The 9,784-nt window shown below is 40.5% G+C and overlaps 1 protein-coding gene across 2 annotated transcripts in view; it reads right to left on the bottom strand.

Moving 5' to 3' along the window:
• Positions 1-922: 922 nt before the first annotated feature.
• The window catches only part of eogt (EGF domain-specific O-linked N-acetylglucosamine (GlcNAc) transferase), a 41,653-nt gene continuing 32,791 nt past the window's right edge, over positions 923-9,784 (bottom strand). Inside the window, exons 9-17 of one of the 2 annotated variants that reach the window (XM_026305808.1) lie at positions 8,763-8,855; positions 6,596-6,667; positions 5,731-5,817; positions 3,718-3,786; positions 3,356-3,417; positions 3,055-3,174; positions 2,577-2,679; positions 2,128-2,294; positions 923-1,950 (exon numbers count right to left, since the gene is read on the bottom strand). In XM_026305808.1, coding sequence (XP_026161593.1) covers positions 2,148-2,294; positions 2,577-2,679; positions 3,055-3,174; positions 3,356-3,417; positions 3,718-3,786; positions 5,731-5,817; positions 6,596-6,667; positions 8,763-8,855 — 753 coding nt within the window. In that variant the 3' untranslated portion in view covers positions 923-1,950; positions 2,128-2,147. Of the gene's footprint in view, positions 2,295-2,576; positions 2,680-3,054; positions 3,175-3,355; positions 3,418-3,717; positions 3,787-5,730; positions 5,818-6,595; positions 6,668-8,762; positions 8,856-9,784 lie in introns of both variants that reach the window. The other variant, XM_026305807.1, reaches the window with a different exon arrangement.

Raw genomic sequence — 9,784 nt, 5'->3', positions numbered from 1 at the left:
AGCTGCGCCCTGGCGGCCACTGAGGCAAGTATAAGGTTGAGCTGTGCACACAAGGTGCAGACCACACACAGAGGTGCATGCTTCGTGTTTCTGACTTTGTGTACTGTGTTTCCTTCACGCTTCCTACTTCAAGTCGAGAGGTGATTCGGCGGATCGAGTGTTTTCATGTCTTGACGCTTTCTATTCCACTCAAATGACCAATTTTGGACACAGGCAGACATTGCGCAAAAAAACAGGACTTGGTCATCGATTTGAAGCCTCCATGAAGGTTAATGAGAACAGACATCTTGGTTCCTATGGTTCTGATCCCCCTGCATAGAGATTCTTTATTTCTTTACGAGGTCACTGGCGGTAACCCGAGCAGGGCCATAAATAGTGTCCATCCTAGACAGGCCTGGAGTCTGTCAATACTCAGAAAGTTCAGACACGACATCCGCAAAGAGCGGAGTGAAGCACGATTGCTGACATATGACTTTAACAAACATGGTCTTAGGACCCAGTGGATGTATATTTGTGTATAAAGTATTCTCACTCTCTACACTGTTGGAACAAATCTGTCAGGAACGATCAAACAGCGCAGGGTGAACCTTTGGTCTCATGTGCGGTGTTATACTGCCCCCACGTGGTCATGATGCCTCACTGTTACCTCAGGTAGTTTTTGAGGTCATCCAGATTTATTATGGCGACAGTAAAAACTGAACCACTGCCCTTTGCAAAGGGTCCTTTCCCTCTTTAGGCCTGAACTTACTAAAATAATGAAACCTGCTGCAAAGACCTGTCTGGCATCAGCAAGAACTGGCAAGACAGAGGCTTTAATATTTTCCCTCCAAGGTCAGACTTCAAAAGAAGATTGATTAAATTAAGATGAATTAAATCTCTATTGCCTCATATGGCCAGCACAGACAGGAAGACATGTTTCAGCGTTTTTTATAATTATTTATTTCAAAATATTACACAGCTTTCGAATATGAAATCGCCTACAAGACTAGCAAAGCACTGACCAAAAAGGTCTGACTTAATTCATCATAGTTTCATTGATAAATAAAACATCAAGCTCACAGAAGAGGCCAAGAAACATGAAAATGATGTGTGCTTTGCATCATATTTCATGCAAATTGTGCTCATCCCTCCTTCAAATCCATTTACTGTAAAACATAAAACTACCAGCAGCACCTTCATCATATGACCATACTTACAAAGGAAGAAACAGACATCAGTAAGGAAAGAATATTACATTAACCCAACAAATGGAAAAAAGCCATGTCAGCTTACATAAAGGTGCAACAGTAACAGGTAGATTTAAAATTTCTTAGTTTTGATATTTTATGGTCTTCATGAGTTATGAAACCAGGGAGTGTTGAAACCTATTAACAAATTCTCGAGTGTATGTTTTAATAAAGTGTTTTAAGTATTTATGTACTTGCATGTACACAAAACATGAATACTGACACAAAGGAAAAGCCTTTGGGCAGTAGGAGTGTCTTACTTACCTTCTTATTATTTAGAGTTATGTTGATGAACATATGTTAAAAATACCACATGATTTCAATATGTCAAACTAAACAAAGCCTCAGTCAGCCTCACTGTACGGCCAGGGACAGCTTGTGAACACTGTATATTCTGTCAGTAGACTAGTGCGTGCTGGAGATGGTCAGGACTCTGGTGTGATTGTCAATAGCTCTGAAGAGGCTTGCATCAAGGTGACACTGATCAGATGTGACAACATGTCACATGTGAAGGGACGGCGTAACAGCTGCTCATTAGCTAACTTTGCTGGCGTGGAATGAAGTAGACGCAGCAGAGATAATGAAGAAACATAGGACACATCTTATCGCTCCACAGATGCTTCGACTGTGCACGCCTCATCCTTTAACTGATTTGACGCTAATAGAGCTGGTGGAAGCTATTCAAACCCGTGTTGTCTGCCATGCTGTCTTTGTTCATCCAGACCTATAAAAGCAGCAGACAGGAGGTGAAACATGATCCATCAGAATACTGGTCAATGAGGTAACTTTAAAAAAAAAAAAAAAAAATCTCTAAAAGTACACTGCCAGCATCAAGATGTCTTGATCACAGCAAAATGCAGGGTTTTGTTTAGCATTCTTCAGCAGCCAGATGTTTGCCTACCCCCTCCGCTCTCAGAGACTCTAGAGTTCATCGTGAAGGGCTCGACGCTGCCATTTGCGATGGTCTGTGACATAATTGGCTGCCTCCAGCACAAGCCGCATGAACTCCCCCACATCAAAAGTGTAGTTAGTAAACTTCGGATGGTCCCCAAGGGTGGGATGGTGACCCTGAGAAAAGTATCAGAGGAAAGTGAATGCAGCAAATGGACATATATATAAATGGCATGGGGAAAGACAACATAAAAGCAGTGTGTGTTGTAAGACGGCCTTATCAGTTCAGTGGCAGAGATATGATTATGAAATGAAGTCTGTACATTGTTCTGCTGTGAATACAATTGCAAATAATTAAAAATGGGCATGTGAGTGTAGGTGTGTGTGTGAGATAGGTGAGAAGAATTAAGAAAGCTTGTGCTTGGGGGAGGTAATGGCTGCTCTGGGAGTTTCCCCTACCTTGTCCTGTGGGAACACTTTGTCCATTTTCTGCCAAGTCACGTATCGAATGCCCCGCAGCCGAGCCAAATCTCGATAGCAGCTCTCATCCTGACAATTATATCTGGGAGGGACAGGTGCAGACACTTTATCTCTTGCTCTCCACAGTCTGCCTCACTTTCACTCTTTTCTTGCTTCATCTTTCTATCTCTGCTTGTATAACATCATGGTTCTCGCTGTGTCGCTCAACGAAAAGTGCACAAAACACACACACACACACACACACACACACAGTCCAATCTCTACACAGAGTAGCCAGGTGTAATGAATGCCTGGTTAATTAGGCAGTATTTCACAGTCATACACCAAGTGGCTCAGGGGTACTATGGACACAGCCTGCTGCCAAACCCATCACTCTCCCTGTTCCCCTCTTTGTCATTTTTCTTTTTTTGTCTTGTGTTGCATACACACACATAGGCAGACAAAATGTGTCACTCACAGTTCAAAGATGACAGCCCAGTCAGGGAGGAAGAGAAGATGTGTGAGACCTGCCCCGTGCATCCCTATAAAGATGTCAGAGTTGTGGGTGATCTTCAACTGCTCAAGGAAGGGAACGTCCCTGAAAGACAGACAGGGAGTTACAAACCGGTCACCTGTACTCTGTGAACACTGTCATATTACACAATTTAAAAAGTGAGACATTTTCTTCATTTTTATACAGCACTGCTATATCTCTGACCGGTGCTAACCAGAACTATGTAGCTCTTGTTGTAATGTGGCAAGTACTTTATATAACTCACTTGTATTTGTAGTCCACCACATTGACCTCCAGTGAAGGTACAGTCTTGAGGGCATTGACCAGCTGTAACAACAACAGAAGGACATGTTCTCCACTCAATGAGAGCAAACAAATATGGGCAGTGACAATATAAATCACAAGCCTTTTTCACTCGTACTGCTTATAGCAAATAAGATTTTAAATAGCCACTTAACAGAGACAGGCAGTAAATCAATGGTGGAAGGGAGGGGCTGAGAGGGAGTTAGATAAAATGAAGGAAGAAACAAGGTAAAAAATAAGGAAAGAAGAAAGCAAAAGGCAAAGAGGAGGGTGGAGGGACAATCACAAGTGCAAGGAAGAAAGGGATGGTGGTACTGGACATACCTCCGCTTGGTTTAGTATCCTCCTGTATTCTGTGCTGCGTGCCAACAGGGTGACACGAACACGCCCCTCCTGGAAAGATCAATGCACTCAATAATCAATGAGCCAAGGACAGAAAAGATAGGCAGCTGTAAATACATGACACTCATTCAAAATTACTTCAAAATGTCCACTTCAAATTTCTCTTTAAACAGAACAGAGGAGTGGATAAATTAGCTGAAATCACCCAAAAAAGGATCTTTGTCTTTTCTGATATGCTATTAGTTTATACAGTCTATACAGAGATGCTTTCTTCTTCCATAATCTTCTACTGCCACCTTGTGTTCTGAAAGAGAATTTAGACTCACTTGACATATCAATTGTTGTAATACATTGAAATAAAACAATAAGGGTCATAACATAATTCTGAAATCAAGTGACAATTAACTACAACAGGTGAACTTATATGTATTCTGAACAGATTTTACTTCTCCTTAAAATATTGCAAAAAGGATAGAAAAACTTGAGATGAAAAGTGAGCAAGACCAGACCAGAGCAAATTATGACGAGGGGGAGATAGCAGGTGAGAGACGGTAGAGGTGGATGAATAGGACACAATAGAGGAGAGCAGCAGTGTGAGTCTCTGGCTGTGCAATTAATCTAGGGATGAAAGAAGGAGCTGGGGAGAGGGTCAGGGCTGTGAAGACCTCTTATTCAGTAGCCAGCCTGCTATCGCCAGCATGCCTGCATCTCGCTGAAAAGCCTCTTAGCATATTTCCAGTGAAGGCCATGAATACACAATGAGCTGCTCCACAGGAAGGAAGAAGTTATTGGGCCTTGCCGGTCATAAAGATACAGTCAAGTACTTCAAACGTGGGATCATAAAACTCCTGTGAGGGTGTGTTATCGAGTTATAGACGTAGGACATGAGTAAGATGGTGAGTACAGGTCTGTGAGAGTCTCCGTGTGCATGCATGTGAAGCTCATTCCTTTATTTTTAAGGTGAGGCGATCACCAACAGTGAGGTCTGGTTGTAGTAAGTTGTAGTGGGTGTAGTAACTCTCCAGTTCATGTGATTGCTTCTTCTGCTATTCTGTAATAACCGGATCTTTGCTTAAAAATAGCAAAGAACGTCTCCAAACTCCAAAGTCCAGAGTTTAAGCTTCACATCCAAAACACAGGTTTAGGAAGCCATAGCACCTCTTTTCTATTTTGTTAAACATTATTATGGAAAAGAGGCACAAATCATACTGTCAGTAGAAACAGTAAAATTCACATTGTTCATCTCAATTAATGCATTATTGTATAACTGCAACATAGTATTTCAAAGAACATCAGTTTGAATTTTCATTTAGGTATTGGCAGGATTTCGACTTATTTTGACAGTCAGTCATTAAGATCATGAGATGTATACAGTATAACTTGCAATTAACTAAAACACAGAAAGAAGTCCACTATTTGTCATATACCACATTTGTGGCCACAAGCCTTCCTAAAATCTGTGTAAAATCTATTCTTGTTTTTTGAGAGAGGAGCGTGAAAATAACCAACTAGTACAAACTCTTTCATGACACGGGTCATGCATTTTTATTGCACAGTTCACTGGACAAAAGCATAATATCCAAGGAAATAGTTCTTAAATGTCTGCCTTGTGACTTACAAACAGTAAGATTATATTCATAGTTTCAAAAACTTGTGCCTACAAGACATATTTTTAGGCAAAGGCAGGCAAGATAACAAATACAGAGAGAAAACTTGTAAGGGCATGGAAAAAAGGAGTATATCAACAAATGCAGACAGCAATAAACTACAAAATATTACATATAAGCTACAAAGCACACTGTATGACAATCAGCAATATTCAATAATTTATTCATGCATTACTCAAATCTACTTAGTTCTTATCAAAACAGAGGTAGGGTTCATCCCTGTATGCACTGGAGAGACTATTCTTTTAGCAGGGAAAGTAATTAGTCTGATTGTTGACCTACCACAGTTGTTATAATTCAAACGAAAAAAAAGGAATGTTTTTCCTACCTTTGGCCCCTCTTGTGGGATGTTCAGCCGATGGAGGACGTGCTGGGAGAAGGCCCTGAACATCCCTTCACTATAGCAGTCTGATATCTGCCATCAACACACCACAGAAGTGTCCATTTCAATTACAAATGCAATTTGCTTTTCATCCCTTCAATCCAAACTATTGCAACAAAACCTTTTTTTGTGTAGATTGTATATAGTTGTGCAAAATTAACAATTGTTTTTAGGATATTGAGTTTGAATTGAAATTAATTGAAGGCAAATTAAATCTGGACATTCTGATATTGTACTGCACTAAATTGGTATGAAAACTATGTAATCAGAAATCTGTCAACTGTGAATATATTTCGCAGTGTCCCCAGAATGAATATCCTACGAGTCTATGTATTTCTCAAGTCACTGAATTTCTCATCTACACTTCTGCACTACAGCCATAAATGTGAGCACATGAATATAAACATCACATTTGTGCTCAAAAGAGCTTGAGGCTGACCTATCAAAACCCAAGGCTGGAACCAGAGGACAACACATATTTACATGGTATGATCTTTAAAGTAATCTCCTTAGAATTATCATTTAAATAACATAAGCAGGTGCTGAACTTTTGAATACATCACATATTTGACCTGAACTGCATGTTTAGGACCATACCAGATATTATTGCGTGTGGAGGGCGGAAAGACCAATGAATGATAAAACAAAATTGAGCACAGAATTTGAGATAAAAACAAATAAAGGAAGAGCCAAACAAGACAGCATTCAAAGTATGGAATACTGCAATTTGTTCAAGGAAATGTATATGTAAAGTACAACCCGTTAGCAGCTACATACATAAACATACATACACAAATAAGGGGTAACTTACAAGAGGCGTATTGTAAAAGAGGCCATATCTCATTCTGGGGAGGAGGGAGAAGAAGACATCTTTGAAGCACACCTGTAGACAAGTGTGAATAGATTAATGATGTAAGAATACTGCCTGTGTATTCAGCTGTGTATACAGTGGGTACGGAAAGTATTCAGACCCCTTTAAATTTTTCACTCTTTGTGTCATTGCAGCCATTTGCCAAAATCAAAAAAGTTCATTTTATTTCTCATTAATGTACACTCAGCACCCCATCTTGACAGAAAAAAACAGAAATGTATAAATTTTTACAAATTTATTAAAAAAGAAAAAATGAAATATCACATGGTCATAAGTATTCAGACCCTTTGCAGTGACACTCATATTTAACTCATATGCTGTCCATTTCTTCTGATCCTCCTTGAGATGGTTCTGCTCCTTCATTGGAGTCCAGCTGTGTTTAATTAAACTGATTGGACTTGATTAGGAAAGGCACACACCTGTCTATATAAGACCTTACAGCTCACAGTGCATGTCAGAGCAAATGAGAATCATGAGGTTGAAGGAACTGCCCAAGGAGCTCAGAGACAGAATTGTGGCAACGCACAGATCTGGCCAAGGTTACAAAAGAATTTCTGCAGCACTCAAGGTTCCTAAGAGCACAGTGGTCTCCATAATCCTCAAATGGAAAAAGTTTGGGACGACCAGAACTCTTCCTAGACCTGGCCGTCCAGCCAAACTGAGCAATCGTGGGAGAAGAGCCTTGGTGAGAGAGGTAAAGAAGAACCCAAAGATCACTGTGTCTGAGCTCCAGAGATGCAGTAGGGAGATGGGAGAAAGTTCCACAAAGTCAACTATCACTGCAGCCCTCCACCAGTCGGGGCTTTATGGCAGAGGGGCCTGACGGAAGCCTCTCTTCAGTGCAAGACACATGACAGCCCGCATAGAGGTGGCCAAAAAACACATGAAGGACTCCCAGAATATGAGAAATAAGATTCTCTGGTCTGATGTGACCAAGATTGAACTTTTTGGCGTTAATTCTAAGCGGTATGTGTGGAGAAAACCAGGCACTGCTCATCACCTGCCCAATACAGTCCCTACAGTGAAACATGGTGGTGGGAGCATCATGTTGTGGGGGTGTTTTTCAGCTGCAGGGACAGGACGACTGGTTGCAATTGAAGGAAAGATGAATGTGGCCAAGTACAGAGATATCCTGGAAGAAAACCTCTTCCATAGTGCTCAGGACCTCAGACTGGGCCGAAGGTTCACCTTTCAGCAGGACAATGACCCTAAGCACACAGCTAAAATAACAAAGGAGTGGTTTCGGAACAACTCTGTGACCGTTCTTGACTGGCCCAGCCAGAGCCCTGACCTAAACCCAATTGAGCATCTCTGGAGAGACCTGAAAATGGCTGTCCACCAACGTTCACCATCCAACCTGACAGAACTGGAGAGGATCTGCAAGGAAGAATGGCAGAGGATCCCCAAATCCAGGTGTGAAAAAGTTGTTGCATCATTCCCAAGAAGACTCATGGCTGTACTAGCTCAAAAGGGTGCTTCTACTCAATACTGAGCACAGGGTCTGAATACTTATGAGCATGTGATATTTCAGTTTTTCTTTTTTTAATACATTTGCAAAAATTTCTGTTTTTTTCTGTCAAGATGGGGTGCTGAGTGTACATTAATGAGAAATAAAATGAACTTTTTTGATTTTGGCAAATGGCTGCAATGACACAAAGAGTGAAAAATTTAAAGGGGTCTAAATACTTTCCATACCCACTGTATGTCATGGTGTAGTATACACCAGTACGTGCATGGATATTATCCTGATATTCTTCAGATGTTTTCAAAAGTGCTGGAACAATGAGCTGGGTGTTAATTAACTTTTAGGGAATACAAACTATAAATATGCAAATGAAGTGATGGAATTTGATTGTAGAATAGTAGATCCTAATTTCTTATCTGTTCAGCTGTGGTTGGTCACATTAACTTCACAGTTTCACATATTGCTGAACTGACCTTTGCTACTGCACATACAACAAAACAAAATAACAAATATTTCTTTCCTGAAAAAAAAAATAATAATTTCAGTGCTGTATAAACAATTATATTTGCTATTAATGAGTTCAACATCTTTGCAAAGAAGAAGGCACACTCAAGGACCACCCAGAGGTGATTTTGTACCTACTCTTTTTGAGTCATATGTTTTCAGATGGATGATATCATACTCTGAGAAGGCCCTCCACGTTTCACTGAACAGATCCCCATAACCATAAAAACTCTGAAAAAAAGATGAAATTGTAAAAACTGCAACAACAAAAAAACAAAACAAAAACAAAGCACCAAAGATTAAAAAACTATTACAACTTTGTGCAGTGCTGAAGTCCCCTGTTTTCTAACTTAGCTGGTTGTATTTTCTTTGAGGATGTTTGTGAATTATTCGGGTTGTTAATTGCTGTTTGCCCTTGATATTTTCATCTGTTATTCATGTCTCATGAATAACATGAGTATGAGTATCATGAGTATAGGTGACACAGTTGGACAGTGGTTTACAGTGTTTCCTTATAAGCAAGAAGGTTTGGGGTTTGAACCCCATTCAACCCTGAGGCCTTTCAGTATAGAGGCTTTCTGTAGGAACTCCACTTTTTTCCCCACAGTCCAAGGACATGCAGGTTAGGTTCATTAGTGACTATAAATAGTCTGCAGCCCTGTCATGGACTGGCAATCTATTCAGGGTATAGCCTGCCTCTCACCCATATCAGGCTCCAGCCCCCCACAGTCTTTGATAGGTTAAACTGTTTAAATAAAGGATGAATGGAAAATCTACTGTAGCTGTAGTACACTACAGGCAAACTACCATTTAGATTTCTCCCTATGCTGTAGTACAACAAAAAATACATTTGTCTTGGACACTAAACTCTTTACATACATACTGCATACATACATACATACATACATACATACATACTTTTGGGATCTGATTGATCCTAAGTTCACCCTAAGTCTACAGTGCAGGACAACAAGCCCATAAAGAACCCACTGGAATTCAACAATTTCAGAGGCAAGAAGAACCAGGAGTCCAGAAGCAGATGGTCTGACTCTTACAGAGCCCTGATCTGGGGAGTGTTGAGTCAGTCTGGGAACCAATGAAGAGATACACTGGGACTCCCTGAATCTGCAGAAGAACTGCAGCCGGTCCTCCAAGGTGGT

The sequence above is a fragment of the Mastacembelus armatus genome, chromosome 5 (assembly GCF_900324485.2).
Source record: "Mastacembelus armatus chromosome 5, fMasArm1.2, whole genome shotgun sequence".
Taxonomy (NCBI): domain Eukaryota; kingdom Metazoa; phylum Chordata; class Actinopteri; order Synbranchiformes; family Mastacembelidae; genus Mastacembelus; species Mastacembelus armatus.
Note: the sequence above shows the minus strand (reverse complement) of the source record. Positions and strands in the feature narration are given on the sequence as shown.